This window comes from Microcaecilia unicolor, chromosome 6 (genome assembly GCF_901765095.1).
Source record: "Microcaecilia unicolor chromosome 6, aMicUni1.1, whole genome shotgun sequence".
In the NCBI taxonomy this organism is placed as follows: domain Eukaryota; kingdom Metazoa; phylum Chordata; class Amphibia; order Gymnophiona; family Siphonopidae; genus Microcaecilia; species Microcaecilia unicolor.
Window position 1 is genome coordinate 33,301,019 of NC_044036.1, and position 18,782 is coordinate 33,319,800.

Consider the following 18,782-nt stretch of genomic DNA (forward strand, 5'->3'; position numbering starts at 1 on the left):
GGGCGCTAGCAAGGTTCCAGGGGCCCCTCCCTACCTCCGTGTTCCAGGCCCTTCCGCAAACAGGAAATGAGGGCGGGACCAGAGGAACAGCTGAAACAGAAGCGAAAGCAAAGGCAGTCTGAAGCGGCGTCTGTGCGTGCTGGACTTCACTGTTGCTGGCGGAGCAGGAGGTAAAACGTTTTAAACAACAGCTGGCACTTAGGAAGGGCTGGGGCACCCACACACGTCCTCCTTGCACAGAAAGAGAGAGGGAGGGAGGCGCTGGGTGGCGGAAATCGGAGAGGGGGGCGTGGAACTCGGACAGGAGTGGGGCCGTCGGACTGGAGTGAGCCCGTGGAACTCGGACGGACGGGAGTGGAAGGAGGGAGGGAGGGAGGTAGGGGGTCATGGAACTCGGGGGGGGGGGGGGTGATTGTTTACTTACCTCCGGTGGCTGCTGCTGGGGTCCCTTCCCTCTCACTTCCCATTGGTCCGCCCTGTGACGTCATCCCCAGGGCGGATCAATGGGAACTGTGTTACGAACCCAGGCATCCAGATGGAGGAGCAAATTATTATATAGGATAAGAATAGCCATTCTGGGTCACGCCAATGGTCTCTCTAGCCCAGTATCCTGCTTCTAACAGTGGCTAATCCAGGTCTTAAACACTTAGCAGAAACCCAAATAGTAGCAACATTCCATGCTACCAATCCCAGGACAAGCAGTGGGTTCCCATGTGTGTCACAATAACAGACTATGGAATTTTCCTCCATGAACTTGTCCAAACCTTTTTAAACGCAGATACGTTAAACGCTGTTACTACATCCCACGGCAATGAGTTCCAGAGCTTAACGATTCGTTGAGTGAAAAAGTATTTCATCCTATTTGTTTTAGAAGTGTTTCTATGTAACTTCATTGAATTTCCCCTAGCCTTTGTACTCATTCTACACCACTTAGAAGTTTGTAGACCTCAATCATATCTCCTGTCAGCTAACCTCTTTCGTCTTTCCTCATATGAGAGGAGTTCCATCTCCTTTATTATTTTGGTTGCTCTTCTTTGAACCTTTTCTTCCGCTATATCTTTTTTGAGATACGGCGACCAGAACTGAACGCAATACTCAAGGTGAGGTCGCACCACGAAGCGATACAGAGGAATTCTAGTATTCTCAGTCTTATTTACAATCCTTTTCCTAATAATTCCTAGCATCCTATTTGCTTTTTTTGGTCACTGCCACACACTGGGCAGAAGATTTCAGTGCATTGTCTACAACACCTAGATCTTTTTCTTGGGTGCTGACCCCCAAGGTGGACCCTAGCATAAGTTAACTATGATTCAGATTATTCTTTCTAACTTGTATCACTTTGCATTTGCCCACATTAAATTTCATCTAACATAGTAACATAGTAGATGACGGCAGAAAAATACCTGCACGGTCCATCCAGTCTGCCCAACAAGATAAAATCATATGTGCTACTTTTTGTGTATACCTTACCTTGATTTGTACCTGTCCTTTTCAGGGCACAGACCGTGTAAGTCTGCCCAGCACTATCCCCGCTTCCCAACCACCAGCCCCGCCTCCCACCACCGGCTCTGGCACAGACCGTATAAGTCTGCCCAGCATTATCCCTGCCTCCCAAACACCAGCCCTGGCACAGACCGTATAAGTCTGCCCAGTACTATCCCCACCTCCCAACCACCAGCCCCGCCTCCCACCACCGGCTCTGGCACAGACCGTATAAGTCTGCCACTTGGATGCCCAGTCTTCCAATTTCCTAAGGTCTTCCTGCAATTTTTCAGTCTGCATGTGTTTTAACAACCTTGAACAGTTTTGCGTCATCTGCAAAATTAATCATCTCACTCGTCCTACCGATTTCCAGATCATTTATAAATATGTTAAATAGCACTGGTCCCAGTTCCGATCCCTGCGGCACAGCACTATTCACCCTCCTCCACTGAAAATAATGGCCATTTAACCCTACCCTCTGTTTTCTGTACAATAACCAATTCCTAATCCGCAAGAGAACATTGCATCCTATCTCAAGACTCTTCAATTTTCTCAGGAGTCTCTGATGAGGAACTATCCATGTAATGTGTACATTAAGCCACTAAGCAGGTAAGATATCTGGTTAATTTAGGTTGGGCTGAATAGTGGCTGGTGTGGTCAGCACAAATACGTATCTTTAGTGTTGATTAAATATTACTTTCAGCAACAGTGATGGCACTTAAATTAATGTGGCGATCACATTGGCTCATTATCGGATCCTTTGTTTTGTTTTGTTGTTTTTCTCATTTACTTTCATTTTTGTCACTTTGCTACACGCTACATGGGCTACAGCCACAGAAAGAAAATAAACCAGCTTTTCATTGTGTTTTGTGTCATTTTGGATGGGAAATTCAAAGCAAGACAAATGTTACTGCTATGTCCCAGCTGTTTTAAAATGACAGTACATCCCTAATGCATATTCAGTATTCTACCACTCTGCTAAGACTGTCAGCTAAGATGTCAATTAGTGCCAATTACACTGAGAGTTTTAGTGATTATTCAACTAATTGTGTACTAGAGAAAGGGGATGGGATTTGATATGCTGCCTTTCTGTGGTTAAAATCAAGGTGGTTTATGTATTATATACAGGTACTTATTCTGTATGTGGGGCAATGGAGGGTTAAGTGACTTGCTCCAAGTCACATGGAGCTGCAGTTCCCCTGGTTCCCAGCCTATTGTACTAACCATTAGACCAACTCCTCCAGGCCAGAACAAACTTTACCAATCTTTCCAGAGTGGCCATCAAATTGCTATCGGATAGATTACCACTTTACACAAATTTACTGACCTACCCAGTGCCCTCCCCTCTTATTTTGTTTTCTTACCAGACTTTTCAGTAAATGTCTGGCCTTTTTGCTAAGGCCGTAGCATGTAGGTAATCTATTAATGGACATTTGCAACACGTTAGTACAATTGCAGGTTAAGGGCCCTGTTTACTAAGGTGCATTAGCATTTTTAACACGCCTACGTGTGCGCTAGTTATGTAGGCGCCTATAGGGATACTGTAGGCGCATACACGGTTAACACGCACACATGGTTAACATGTATTAAAAATGCTGAACAGAGCCTTAAATGTTATTCAGCAAATTCATGAATACTGGACAAACACCACATCCTCTTTCCCCCTAATTCTATAAAAAGCGCTAAAATGTGTGTGCAAATTTGGATGCACACCCAATTTGTGCATGCATTTCAACTGAATAATGAACTAATTAGCACCAATAATTGGCTTTTAAATAAGCAATTATTAGCACTAATTAAATTATCATGTACGTGCATAAATTTAGGCACAGGATCTGCGCCTAAATTTTACACGCGAGTTGTAAAAGGGGGTGCAGAAATGGGAGGGTCATGGGTGGATTGGGATGAATTGGTGTGCAACTTTTAGTTACATAAATAATTATAGAATAAGGGGGCTTTGCACCTAAATATAAGGGGGCTTTGCACGGGCAGCTTGGTTGACATTTCCGCTGCACAGCATGAGTGCGTGAGTTCCCAGCGACCCGTTTGTGGCCGACCCCTGATGACGCCCGTATGAGCGAAACACGGACCGTGTAGGGTCATCACACAATATAAACGTCCTCTCTGCAAGATGAATGGTCCAGTTTAATGGATGAAGTATTGTTGCTGTTCAAGGATTTTACTGGCATATCTGTACTGTGACGAACTGTGTGCTGGTATTTTCACGCCGGTGGACAGTTACTCTACATATAACAGTTTGGAATATCGTGAATTTGTGCTTTTTGTGGTGACTTTACAAGTTCGTTGATCTTTACGAGGATTTTCACCTGATGTACACCCTTCCAATCGAGAACTTGGGTGGGCGGTTACGAGTAGCTGTTCCATCCTTAAGTATTCAATTTAAGATTCAAAAGCAGTGTCGAACTGTTGGATTTGGGTTTGAAACGTTACCACTGGATGACTGGCCCCATGTTGCATATTATGCCACATAATTTATGTATTTGTTAATGCTTGTGATGTATGTATAGTATGTGTTAGGTATGAGACAGGCAAGAGTTGGTTTGTATGCATGAGTGTGAGTGGAGTAGGGATATACGTAAGCAGTTTAGTAGGATTTTTAATATATTTGGATATTGAAATAATTAATAACGAAATTTTGAAGGAGTGAAGCCTGTGAAAACTGGGATTGCTTTAATCAGTGGGATTTGAATTAGAGACTTGAGTATATGTATCGTTAAATAATTTCTGGTTTTTAAAAGAGAGAGAATGTAATCAGATGTATTATTTCTAACTAAAATCTGGACAATAAGTATGTTCTCAATGAAATGAATTGACTATACGTCGTATTTGGTCTTGAAGAAGCCAACCAGATGATCAATGTGGAATAATGAATTAGATGAGTAATATCTGGGGATAATCACGTTAATACCATGTTTCCTTTTTTCTGTTTACTGTTTAATTGATCTCCTTGTCTTATTTCGCTCTCCCTATTTTTCTTCACTTTGTGGTCTAAGAAAGAGAAAGATTGTATATAATCCATATATCTAGTTGGGATTGTTTTCCATGCTTGGAACAAACTCCCTGAGCCCATACGCCGGGCCCCCTCCCTACCCATCTTCAAATCATTGCTCAAAGCCCACCTCTTCAATGTCGCCTTCGGCACCTAATCACTACACCTTTTCTCAGGAAATCTAAACTACCCCAACTTGACATTTCGTCCTTTAGATTGTAAGCTCTTCTGAGCAGGGACTGTCCTTATTTGTTAATTTGTACAGCGCTGCGTAACCCTTGTAGCGCTCTAGAAATGTTAAGTAGTAGTAGTAGTAGTAGTATATTGTATTAATGTGCAATCCTCTCTGTATTACCGTTTGCAAGTGACCCTTGTAAAATGAAAAATTATAAATAAACGATTTAAATAAATAAAAAAAAATAAAGAAATGTTGATACATGTATAGTTGTTAGTAGTAGAGTGTAAATATAGGTACGGGCATTTGTACCACATTTTCTTTGATACAAATGTCTGTCCCTAAATGTAGGCTCGATCGATGGGCTTAAGTGCTACTCTATAAACTGTGCCTAATTTTAAGCACATTTTATAGAATAGCATTTTTTCTGCACTGATATAGAATTTAGTCCTTTAAGTGTAAGTCTATAACAGGGTGCCCACTATAGGTGCTGGCTATGATACCTTTTTAAAGTCTATTCTCTACAGAAAATTAGGTGCTGAGCTTACAATTATCTTACTAAGATATCTACTAGTGTCGATGTTATTCTTGCTGTTATAGGAGGAAAGGAGAACACAAAAGTTGTGGAAATTGCAGCATGTGAGACAATATGTTAGACACTAAGGAATTCATTGATCCACAATCGGGTAAAATGTATAAACTCCATCATAAAACTTCGTGTGAATCCGACTGGGTCATATATGCGATTATATGCCCCTGCAAGAAAGTCTATGTTGGGCAAACCTCGAGGAAACTGTCAAAGAGGCTCATAGAACATAAAAGTAAAATCCATACGAAAACAATCACGGCACCACTTGCTGCACACTGTGATGTAGCTAAACACTCTTTTGGATCTTTAAAGTGTGTAGTATTACAACAGATGATATGGAATACCATGGGCGGTGACAGAAAACTTGCATTACTACAGCAAGAGCAGAAGTGGATCTATCGTCTGCGGACAACTCAGCCGTATGTGCTGAACATTAAGATAGAATGGAATCAATTTTTTTGAACAAACCGGGGTCTATGTGGGCGGTTCTACAAACTGACTGTCAATCAAAGGGGAAGAGCCAAAGTGAAGGCGTGTCATGTCAGAGGCTTTTAAGCCTCTCGCGATTTTGTGTGTCCGACTGGATGAATCTGTAATGATCCAGCTATGAAAGTGAGAAGCCGTTTGTGGGTACAAGGTGTGAGGTTATGCTTGGAGGACTGTGCGATGTAATCAATCCGCTCTTTTATAGATACCAGCCGGTGGACACCACGGACACTGATGCAGGAGTCGAAACCTTGGCCAAAGTTGGGCCGTGGTTAGTGGGAAGAGACTGAGCAGAAGACTGGACAGTTGGGAAGATAAGTTTCTTTTCATATTTCGGTTTAAGAGCCACTTGAAAAAGTTTGTGTGAACATTCAAGAATAGTAAAGACAGGAGGTTTTTTTGCCAGTGATGAATGTATGGGCCTCCCTAAGGTTGATTAAAGAATTGACAAAGGAGTTTCTCATCATTTGTTTGAGGCTTTTCCTCCTATAACAGCAACAATAACATCGACACTAGTAGATACCTTAGTAAGTGATCAGTTTATGAACGAATTGATATTCTACAAGCTCTAGTTAATGACTTACAATTATCTTGCCAGGTACTTCTGAACTGGATTGGCCACTGTTGGAGACAAGATATTGGGCTTAATGGACCTTCGGTCTGTCTCAGTATGGGCAACACTTATGTTCTTATCTCCCTCTGCTAGTTGACGGATATCTTGATATCGTTAGTTCTTCAGCAAATAATGAGTACATGGTGGCATACAGTGCATTTGTGTTATCGTAATGAAAGAGCTGCATCATTTAAACTGAATCATTTGCCGTCTATAGAGAAAATTTGGCAACCTTTAGTTGCTTTGCTGGACACTGGCTAAATAGCTATCTGTTGACGCTTCCATTTCTGATGTTGCTTAGGAAGCAGCTTAAGTTTATGGGTTTATTTTGATGGGCAGACTGGATAGACCTTACAGCAGGGGCGTAGCTACGGGTGGGCCTGGGTGGGCGCAGGCCCACCCAAACTATACTCAGGCCCACCCAGTTGTCCTGATAGGATGTGCGCTTTGGCGCCTTTCTGTCACGGCTCAGTTGAGCCTCCACGACGTGCAGCGTTTCGGTAGCCAGCAGCGCTCCAGTCCTACTCCCGCTCCTACTAGACTTAACTTTTTTTTTCTTAATTCGGGTCCCCTTTCCTGATCTAGACCTGGCCAGTCTACCGCTGCACTCCCACGATGCTACTCACTATGAGGTCTGACTCTATCTTCACTCTGGACTCTGCTGCTTTGCCTTACTCTCCCCCCCCCCCCCCCCCCCTGTGCACGCTGGCGCGACAGTGCACTGCAGACCCGGGAAGCTGTGAAACCTGTACTCATCCTTTCAGCACAGTGCAGAATTTGCTTTGGTAACTGCTTAGTAGAGGAGTGTGGTAGCCGTGTTAGTCCACTCTTAAGGTTATCAATAGAAATCAAACAAAATAAAACATGGAAAAGAAAATAAGATGATACCTTTTTTACTGGACATAACTTAATACATTTCTTGATTAGCTTTCGAAGGTTGCCCTTCTTCCTCAGATCGGAAATAAGCAAATGTGCTAGCTGACAGTGTATATAAGTGAAAACATTCAAGCATTACTATGACAGTCTGACAGGGTGGGAGGAGGGGGGTGGGTAGGAAGTATGCATGGGGACATCAAAGCATATCATTGATATTCTAACAGGATGGGTGTGGATAGGTGAGGGGTGGGGTGATCAACAGAGACATACAGCTTTATGGTTTATAATGGGCTAGGAACCCCAGATCCTTGTTAAGTCCTTTCTGTTGGGTGTTAAAATATTCAATCATTCTGACTTCAAAGGTCTTACGTTCTTGTATGGTTTTAAAGTTACCTTTCAGGATTCTCACTGTGAAGTCACTGGTACAGTGTCCTGGTCCTGTAAAATGTTGACCAACAGGCGTGGGAACCCTGCTGGCACCAGTATTGTTCATATGATGTCTATAGACATTTGCTTATTTCCGATCTGAGGAAGAAGGGCAACCTTCGAAAGCTAATCAAGAAATGTATTAAGTTATGTCCAATAAAAAAGGTATCATCTTATTTTCTTTTCCATGTTTTATTTTGTTTGATTTCTATAGATTCTACATGGAATGTTGCTATTCCACTAGCAACATTCCATGTAGAAGTCGGCCCTTGCGTATCACCAATGTGGCCGCGCAGGCTTCTGCTTCTGTGAGTCTGACGTCCTGCACATACGTGCAGGACGTCAGACTCACAGAAACAGAAGCCTGCGCAGCCTTCTACATGGAATGTTGCTAGTGGAATAGCAACATTCCATGTAGAATCTCCAATGGTATCTATTTTACTGTCATAGTAATGCTTGAATGTTTTCACTTATATGCACTGTCAGCTAGCACATTTGCTTATTTCCGATCTGAGGAAGAAGGGCAACCTTCGAAAGCTAATCAAGAAATGTATTAAGTTATGTCCAATAAAAAAGGTATCATCTTATTTTCTTTTCCATGTTTTATTTTGTTTGATTTCTATAGATTCTACATGGAATGTTGCTATTCCACTAGCAACATTCCATGTAGAAGTCGGCCCTTGCGGATCACCAATGTGGCCGCGCAGGCTTCTGCTTCTGTGAGTCTGACGTCCTGCACGTACGTGCAGGACATCAGACTCACAGAAACAGAAGCCTGCGCAGCCTTCTACATGGAATGTTGCTAGTGGAATAGCAACATTCCATGTAGAATCTCCAATAGTAGCAACATTCCATGTAGAATCTCCAATGGTATCTATTTTACTGTCATAGTAATGCTTGAATGTTTTCACTTATATACACTGTCAGCTAGCACATTTACTTATTTCCCATCTGAGGAAGAAGGGCGACCTTCGAAAGCTAATCAAGAAATGTATTAAGTTATGTCCAATAAAAAAGGTATCATCTTATTTTCTTTTCCATGTTTTATTTTGTTTGATTTCTATTGGTAACTGCTTAGTAAATCAGGAAAATTCCTTTGAAAACTGCCTTAATTTCTGCCTCTGCTTTCTCTTTATCCCTTCAGAGGCACTTCTATATTGCTTCTTTCATTTGCAAAGCAAAGGTGCTTAAATTAGTGTTGCTGTAGCTCCTTGGCTCCTTTACTGTGCCCTCGCTAGAGCAATATCAGCCTTTTCTTGACCCTGCCCCTCCCCGGCCACCCTCAGCACTGCCCTGCGGCCCCAGGCCAGAACAGGCATAGGAGCCAGCACACACAGAAGGGAGCAGGGTGCTCGAGTCTGCACTGCCTGCCACCACATGCAAGCCAGCTGTCCTCCAGGTAAAATAAATAAAATGTTTTCATTTTAATGTGTACAGTGTACGCAGCTTTGGAATACACTGCCGCGCAACTTAAGAACGATTTACGAACAAGCCTCCTTCCGCAAATTATTGAAGACCCATCTGTTTGAAACAATTTATGGCAAGAGCCAAAACACATAGAGTCCACACTCACTAATCATCAATGCATCATACATCCACTTCTAACCCTCACCCCCGGTAATTCCACATCACTCATACATTTACTCACAGGAATATGTACACCATATGTCTCTGTGTCTTAATACTGCCCTTTAAGCTTCCCATTGTCTCTTTCCAACGTTTCAATGTTGATGTCCCATTGTTATATTCTTAATTGATACTTCGATGGTCTCACATAACTTGTACAATGTTGTACAAAGTTGTTAACAAATGTATTTCCATTATTCATATCTTATTGTAAGCCACACTGAGCCCGCAAAGAGGTGGGAAAATGTGGGATACAAATGCAATAAATAAATAAATAATGTTGGCTGGTGGTGGCTTCCTGGTGGGGGTAGGCTGTTCACTGCCTAGGGCAAAAAAAGGTATGTGTAATCATTAATATACCTTTTTTTTCCTACAGTGAAGAGTCCAAAATATACCTTTATTTTGCCCTAGACAGTGAAGAGCCCACCCCCCACCCAGAAACCCACCAACAATAAATTTTAGTAGTGACCAGGTTAAAATTTTAAAAAGGTTGTAAATGTTGGTGGGTTTTTGGGCGAGGTTGGTCTCTGCATTGCCTAGGTTAAAAAAAAATGTTCTAAATTTAATGTAGGCAGGTCTCTGCAGGGACCAGGACATTAAAAAAAATGTTTCTATTTAGTGCTGGTGTCCTTTGGGGGAGGGGGGAGGAGATGACAGACCATGGGGGATGGCTAGGGGGTAGGACAGGGCTGACACTAGGCTACAGGGAGGAGTGGGAGAGGGGGTAAGGCAGGGCTGATGCCTGGCTATGGGATGGATGCTGGGGATGGGCTGATACTGGGCTATGGGGATGGTTGGGGAGGAGAGGGTAAGGTACAGAAGGGAAAGGCTGATGCTAGCTAAGGACGGACTTATGTCTGGTCAGTTTGATATGGCATAACATAACTATATTAAAAAATATTGTTTTTTCCATTAAATATGTTTGGGGTTTATGTTGATGCAGGGCAGCTGTTGGGCAGAGAAATCCATCATCAAGTGCATTCTAAGGCATTATTTTGTAGTATGCCAAGAAACACTACTCATACTTATATACATAGTGCCCACCCATGTTAGCTCTGGGCCCACCCAAAATGTCAGGTCTGGCTACGCCACTGCCTTACAGGTCTTTTATTGACCTATAAGTGCATTCACTCTGCAGCTCCTCAGTACCTCTCCACTCTCATCTCTCCCTACATTCCTCTCCGGGAACTCCGTTCACTGGGTAAATCTCTCTTATCTGCACACTTTTCCTCCACTGCTAACTCCAGACTCCATTCCTTTTATCTTGCTGCACCATATGCCTGGAATAGACTTCCTGAGCCGGTACGTCAAGCTCCATCTCTGGCCGTCTTCAAATCTAAGCTAAAAGCCCACCTTTTTGATGCTGCTTTTAACTCCTAACCCTTGTTCACTTGTTCAGAACCCTTATTTTATCATCCTCACTTTAATATTCCCTTATCTCTTGTTTGTCTGTCCTAATTAGATTGTAAGCTCTGTCGAGCAGGGACTGTCTCTTCATGTTCAAGTGTACAGCGCTGCGTACGTCTAGTAGCGCTATAGAAATGATTAGTAGTAGTAGTAGTATCTGCCTTCATCTACTGTGTTACTATGTTTATGGGCAGTATATTCCATCTGAGACTAGAAAAGTATGATTGGAGCCCTGTGCTTGGTCTCATAATTTTATCTTTTATGCAAGCATTATTCCCTGCATAAGGTTCCATTAGCCTTGTTTCCTTTTAGTGTTGGTTTTCTTTTGTTTTATGTTTCCGCTTTGTATGATATTTCCAAATTTAATAAAGGAAATTGAACTAAACGAAAAAAGAGAAGTAGATGTCTAGTTTTCATTATAGAATACTAGCTAAATAGTCCAAAAACCACATATATTATGATCCCTTACATCAGCCCTACAGCTGGATGTACAAAATATGTTTTTGTAGTGCCGGATATGATGTCACTCTAGGGGTAGGAAGTGCCACTGGGCTGCTGCGTTAGCCCGGCGGTACTTCCTGTATAGCAAGCTTTCAAATCTGTACTGATACTTCTGGAACCTCATAGGCCTGCTCGGAGAATGTTAACATCATTACACCAGAAAGACCAGTGAACAGAAGCTGCGAGAAAAGTGCCGAGACATTTGGTTCATTTACTGAAGTGGATTGAGTGTCAATAGCAGCTTCATCCCATTGTTCCCGTAACTTTATTAAACTTTTGAGATGGGAAGAAGGGAGATTGTGCCCGAAGGAAAACATATGAACTGGAGAAATAAATAAAAACATTAGTAATGTATCTCTTATATTTCTCCCGAGAAAGATTTCATACTGACCTGTGATTCTATTATATTTAATATTATTCTGTTTCCCTTTTTAACGTGTATTTGCTACTTCAATTTTATTTATTTATTCATGACATTTATTAGATTTACTCTCCAGTACAGGGGATTGTATAGTTTGAAGCTTAGCATGGGGCAAGCAAACAGAATCTCTAAGGGAGAGGAAGGGCTAGGAAATGGTATGGATGGGCAGGCTGGACCGGCCATATGGTCTTTATACTACTACTACTTAGCATTTCTATAGCGCTGCCAGGGTTACGCAGCGCTGTACAAGTTTAGCATGGGGAAGGACAGTCCCTGCTCAAGAGAGCTTACAATCTAAAGGTTACAAACTATGTAGTCAGTGTAGGTAACATGAATGGGGAAGGTGGTTAGGCGCCAAAAGCAAGGGAGAAGAGATGGGCTTTGAGTAAGGACTTCATTTTCTCTGTTTTTCCTTTATCTGTCTTTCTTCTTTTTAGCTCATAAAGAATCCTATTTCCTAAGTGTTATTAATGCAGAAACCCACTTTAAATACTGAATTTGTCATTTACCTCCCCCCCCCCCCCCCCCCCCGATTCTATTCTATTCTGGTACTTATCTCCCACTCATATCTACCCAGGAATCAAAGCGGGTAACACAGCAAATCCCTGAAGACAAGTAACTTGCCCTTTAGAAAGAAGCAAAATTTTGGGTTCAAAGATGAATATATTTCCTGACATATCAGGAGAATCGCAGACTAGGAGGCGTGAACTCTTGGCTTTTAAGCCAGGAATCATTGCCCTAGGTGGGACCTTCCTAGTGCGATTCCCTTGTAAGTGTTTTATTTCCTTTTTACTTATTTGTTGAACCTAAGAAATTTCAAGAGTTTGTGGAGTTGAAAGAACAGATGAAGAACCCTCTGCAGCAACTTCCTTTAGTTACCACTGTACCGGCTGCAATTACCGATTAACCTTCCTCCCTCAGAAAATGTGAATTGTAAGATGGTTACATTTTGAGTTTTTCTTATTTTCTTTGAAATTGTTTTCCTGATCTTGGATCTCCCAATTGTGGACAATTATATAATATATATTGATGAGAGAAAATGTTTTCTTTTTCCTTTATATTAATTTCTGTTTTTCCTTACATTTATGTGATAAATGTGATTGTAATTAAGTAAAATGATAAATAAAATTTAAAAAAAGAAAGAAGCAAAATTAAAATATTAAAAATTCACTAATTAAAATCATAAAATTCACTAATTAAAATCATAAAATTTACTAAAAAGAAAGGTCTTTGAACCTTTACGAAATTGAAGATTATTACATAAAGACCTACTCCCCTGTTTACTAAGCCATGCGGCAATGCCGACAGAGCTCATTCTTTTGTCGGCATTAGTGCACGGCAGCCGCTAGCATGATTTAGTGAACAGGGGAGCTAATTTGCAAAGGTACCATATTCCATATCTTACTGGACACATCAGAGAAAGAACTTCCATGAAATTGCTTTAGTTTAATATACTTAACCAAAGGAAATCTCAAATCAAGCACAGAACTAAGACGAGAGCTCGCTCTTAAGGAAGAGATAGTTAACAATTCAGTAACAGATAATGGACAATTTCCTGAAATAATTTTAAAATTTGGGTGGCAATACCAGTAACTGGGAAGCAAAACCAGTGCTAGGCAGACTTCTACGGTCTACGCCCTGATCGTAACTGAATAGATATGGACGGGCTGGAGTGTAAATCTTAAGGGGCTTCGATGTTAGCTTCAGAACCTTTAGTACAAGAACAGTGTGGGGCAGACGTCTACGGTCTAGGCCCTGAAAATGGCAAGGACAAATCAAGACTAGTATCATGTACCATATGTAATGAGTTTATCTTGTTGGGCAGACTGGATGGACCTTTCAGGCCTTTATCTGCCGTCATTTACTATGTTACTATTGGGCTCATTTTTAAAACAGAAAAACGTCTAAAAAGTGGCATAAAGCAGCATTTGGACGTTTTTTCGAAACCTATTTTTAGACATTTTTCTTTGAAGTCCGTCAGAAGTGCATCCAAATCTCAAGGGGGCGTATCAGGGGCGTGTTCAGGGCGGGACTTGGGCGTTCCTGAGACTTAGAAGTTTTCAAACCATAATGGAAGAAAACAAAAATGTCCAGGACTAAAGCGAAGACGTTTTGAGCTAGAATAAGGCACAAAAAGATGCACTAAATACCCAGATGACCACTGGAGGGAATCATGGATGACCTCTCCTTATTCCCCCAGTGGTCACTAACCTCCTCCCACCCCCCAAATATGTGATGATAAACATTACTTACCAGCCTCTGTGCCAGCCTCAGATGTTATATTCAGGTCCATTAGAACAGCATGCAGGTCCCTGGACTAGTCTAGTGGTGGGTACAGTGCACTGCAGACAGTGGACCCAAGCTCCTACCTCCCCCTACCTGTTACGCTTGTGGAAGAAACTGTGAGCCCTCCAAAACTCACCAGAAACCCACTGTACCCACATATAGGTGCCCCCTTCACCCGTAAGGGCTATAGTAGTGGTGTACAGTTGGGGGTAGAGGTTTTGGGGGGCTCAGCAGACAGGGTAAGGGAATAATGGTCAGATGTGTACCTGGGAGCATTTTATGAAGTCCACTGCAGTGTTCCCTAGGGTGCCCTATTGCTTCCTGGGATGTCAGGGAAAACAGTGTACTAAAAATGGTGGCTCATCCTACATCCCAATGGCTTGATTTTGTGCATTTTGCACTTGGACTTTTTTTTTCGAAAATGGACCAAAAAAAAAATAAAACGTTCAAATCACAAAACCTTCTATTTTCGAAAACAAAAGCTAGACGTTTTTCTTTTTTGAAAATGAACTTCTTTGCTATTCAGATTTTGGATGTTTTTTTGCAAAACGTCCAAAGTCGGACTTAGACGTCATATCGAAAATGCCCCTCTATGTAATATGCTACCTTAAATTCCACCTGGGTCACAATGGTCAACCAATGCAATTTACTCAATAAAGGAGATGCCTGATCAAACATTTTCATCTATAAAATAATTGAGCCGCAATGTTCTGAGGAAGTTGGAGTTTATATAAAACTTTATGCTGTAAACCAGCACATAGAACAGTGCAATAATCAAGTCGAGTCAAAACCAGGACCCGAAAATTCACCTGAAAAATAATGACCTCACTGTTCTTAAATGATGTAATTTATAAAAAAAAAACCTTCCTACTCAAATTATTTACCTGATTTTCCAGAGTTAGCTCAGAATCTAGATTAAACCCCCAAACCCTTGAAGAAACTTCAAAAGATAATTCTTCTCTTGATTTATATTTTATAAGCTTAGGAATACCTGAATTCGAAGTACCAAAATACAACAACTTAGTTTTCGTAGTATTCCATTTTAATACATTTTTTGAAGCCTATCTTTGAGTTCTCTCTATACTATTGAAAATTATGCCGCGACTTTGTTCACAATCATGGCCTTGTGGAATCAAAATAAAAATATCATCTGCAAAAGATAAAACCAAATGTTGTGAGGATTCCATAAAAGCACCCAAGGAACTCATAAACGCATTAAAATGACTTGGAGACAATGGAGAGCCCTGGAGAACTCCATATTTTGGGGTCCAAGATCTAGAAAATTCAGCATTCATCTTCATGCTGTAATTTTGTTTTGTAAGGAAACCTTTAATCCACTCTAAAATTGCTCCAGCATAATCAAGCTCAGTCAGCCTTTCTACAAGCAATTCATGATCCACCGTATCAAATGCCCCAGAAATGTCAAATCGGAAACGAACAGATTTTATATATGGCGCCCAGATTTGAGTGTGCTGCTGAGATGCATTCGCAACCTAATTGCTTAACGAGCCATCAACTATCAGTAATCAATTATTGATGTTTATTGGCAACAATTAGGTTTTGTGTGCAGATCTGACTGTGCACTATTCCATAACACTGCGTGCCCAGATCCCATAGCACATAACCCAAAAAGGGGGCGTAGCCACAGGAAGGGCATGGATGTGTCAGGGGCTTTCGGAAAAATTGCATGCGTTGTAACAGAATACTGGCTCAGCGCACCCAACTTGCGTGCCAGTGTTTACACCTGGTTTACCACTTTTTGAACGTTTTTCTGTTTCATTGTATAAATAGGAATAACATGCACTGATGGAGAGCAGTTCAATAAATCTAGCCCCCAGTGTGCTGACCCGCTGCGCAGAGAACCCGATGCCTAGGCCCTGAAAAAAAGTGTGCGTGTGTGGTGGGGAGGGGCTAAATAAGAAAATACATTAGCAATACATTTGATAAGTAATGGAAGTAGAGACGTTTTGAAGACTTATGGGCCAATATTTAAACTCTGTAGTCAGTGTTTCTTAAAAAAAAGAAAAGAAAACAACAGGCGTTTAAAGATATACCTGAATACTCAACATCAGCTACTCTCCAGATATTGGTGCTGAATATCCAGCTATGCCACTGACCACCACCGCTGAAATTCAGAACTTTTTTGCTGTTATGAGTTGTCCAGATATGTACCTGGATACCAGTGCTGAATACTACTATCTCTGGATAAATTTTCATTCTGCCTCGGACCTTCCTGGCACTATCTAGATAGTGTTGGGATAATCCGCAGGGATTATCAGTTGTATTATTTATTTATTACATTTGTATCCCACATTTTCCCACCTATTGGCTTACATAGTACCGTAGCGGCGTTCGCCAGTTCCGGAATGAACAAATACAGGTGTTATTGTAGTAGAATAGGTTCATGTAAGGTAGGTATAGTAGGGAACGTAGGAAGGAAGAGGGAAGTTGGGGTGTGTCCATTACGATTTCTGGTTTTGTTGTGTTGCAGGTGCTCAGGCTTTTACGTTGGGTTGGTGGGATATGCCTTTCTGAACAGGTTTGCTTTTAGTTCTTTCCGGAAATTTAGGTGGTCGTCCGTTGTTTTTACTACTTCTGGCAGTGCGTTCCATAGTTGTGCGGTTAAATAGGAAAAGCTGGATACATACGTTAATTTGTATTTATTTTATTTTGAGTCCTCTGCTGCTTGGGTAGTGAAGATTTAGGTATGTTCATGCTGATCTTGTTGCGTTTCTGGTCTATGAGGTCTGCCATGTATCCCGGGGCTTCGCTGTAGACAATTTTATGAACCAGGGTGCGGATTTTAAAAGCAATACATTCTTTGATTGGGAGCCAGTGCAGTTTTTCCCAGAGGGGTTTGGCGCTTAATATGCTGAATATCCAGATAATGCTGCTGAAAATCCAGATATGGCCCTAGTCAGTGCCGCTAATCTGGGTAGCTGGAACTGCTGCTATTACCCAAACAAGCAGCTTTGAATATTGGGTCCTTAACATACCAATAGCTGCAAAAATCCAAAAGACTTGTACAGCAAGTTAGGTAGACTGCATTAACTATGCAATTTTTTTTAACATGCAGGTTGTTGTCAATTAAACATACATTACACATCTTTAAAACAGCAGGTGACAAATACCATGCAACCATTTAAGATGGAACAACACAGGTTAGGTTGGGAGAAACACAGGAAAGATGTGAAACAGGAATAGATGAACAAGTCACACATCTATGAAAGGTAGGCAATGGGACATGTAGAAGTGACCACCTCACAAGTGACTGTAAAAAAGGACAGATACCTACCCCAACTTGTGCTATCTAGCTATCGACCTGTGGGCTTATAGTATCAGCAATGGAGTTACCAAATGAATCACTGGTGGATGGGGCCTGAGATCCATCAGGCTAAAACATAAGAACATAATACCCTTTTTCTCAGCAATGGAAAGGAAATAATTTTGTTTGACATTAACGTGAACAGTCAAAAAGTATTTCGTAATACCAATATATCCAACAGAAGTATAACAAGCTCAACTAATTTATATAACACTTATCTTATACGGAGACAATATTTGATAAAGAGCAATCTACAACCTCCCTTTAAAAATGTCTATTCATGCAACATTCCCCATGGTACAATTTACCATCTTTTTCCGTAACTTTCTTTGAGCAAAATTTACTGAATGCATTTCTCCCATTTTGCATCTATGAGAAAACATTCTTAGCATCTCTGTCCCTTTGTGATCTCAAGTGAGGTAACTGCTCAGCTATTTAAAGTCACACTTACTGCATCCATGTCTTCACTTTTACTTGGTCCTTCTTCATATCCTTCTTCAAAGATGTCATCTGCTGTGGGGTCACTCGTATGAGATGCGGATGATTTGGATGGAGAACTTTGTCTTGGGGCAGGGGTTGGAGCTGGAAAGTGAAGGAAATAATTGTGAGGATGAGGGCAATGATCCACTGAAGATTCAATGACAATCCAAGCAGAAAGAAATACACTACAAGTCCGAAGACGTTTCTGCCTTAATCTCTGTATTAATGTTTGCTGCATAGCCCATTATATTCTGGAATTATGCAGTGATGTACCTAGAAATATATTACAACCTTTTCTTGTAAGATAGTCCCAAGAATGCACATTCCTCTGAACTCCATATGTCATTTCTCATTACATATTTCCCTGGCATAAGATAAAGAGACTCCATCAACCTTTGCTGTTTAGACTCAGTGGTTCAAAACTAATAATTTTCATCTTAAGCTTGCTTCAACCTGTTCGGAAACACAGTTCACAAACAGGTACATTTGTCATTTAGCTGGGTGACTGCTAGGTGAATATACAGCAAATAAGTAATTTCAGATTCTATCAGCAGCTGGTCATGGTGTGTTTTTAACTAAATTCAATAAGCAAGGTCATTGAAAAGATCCATCAAATTCTACCAAACTTACTTGGAACCTTTTTTTTTTTCCAAATAAAACAACCTCTTATGTCTTCTGTCTATTCTTGTATAATTGTAACCAGAAACTCAGGATTTTTTGAAACATAAATCTACATTCTGTAAGTTATATTTTGCAGACATTTGCAAAGTCATCCAGTAACTGCCTGGCAAAGGTACTGTGGTTGATAAATGTCACGTTGATTATAAATTTTCAAGATACAGAGTTGAAGTTAAAGATGGCAAGGTGATAATTTCTCTTTAAAATAATTAGTACAATTTACCATGATAAGTGCACTGATACATTTACAGTCTTATTCTCCTTGGATGACTGAATTCCAAACCAATTAAAATTATTTTGACATGTTTTGCATAGAAGATAGTCTTGTGTCTATTAGATCTCTCTCCTGTGAGCTCAAATGCTATTGAGTTAATTTATTCTGCATTACAATGGACATTTGG

At 41.0% G+C, this 18,782-nt stretch overlaps 1 protein-coding gene across 1 annotated transcript in view; it reads right to left on the bottom strand.

Moving 5' to 3' along the window:
- LOC115471808 (disabled homolog 1-like) overlaps positions 1-18,782 on the bottom strand; it is a 119,549-nt gene that overhangs the window by 7,573 nt on the left and 93,194 nt on the right. The window contains exon 11 of the mRNA XM_030205639.1: positions 17,675-17,805. Coding sequence (XP_030061499.1) covers positions 17,675-17,805 — 131 coding nt within the window. The remainder of the gene's footprint in view (positions 1-17,674; positions 17,806-18,782) is intronic.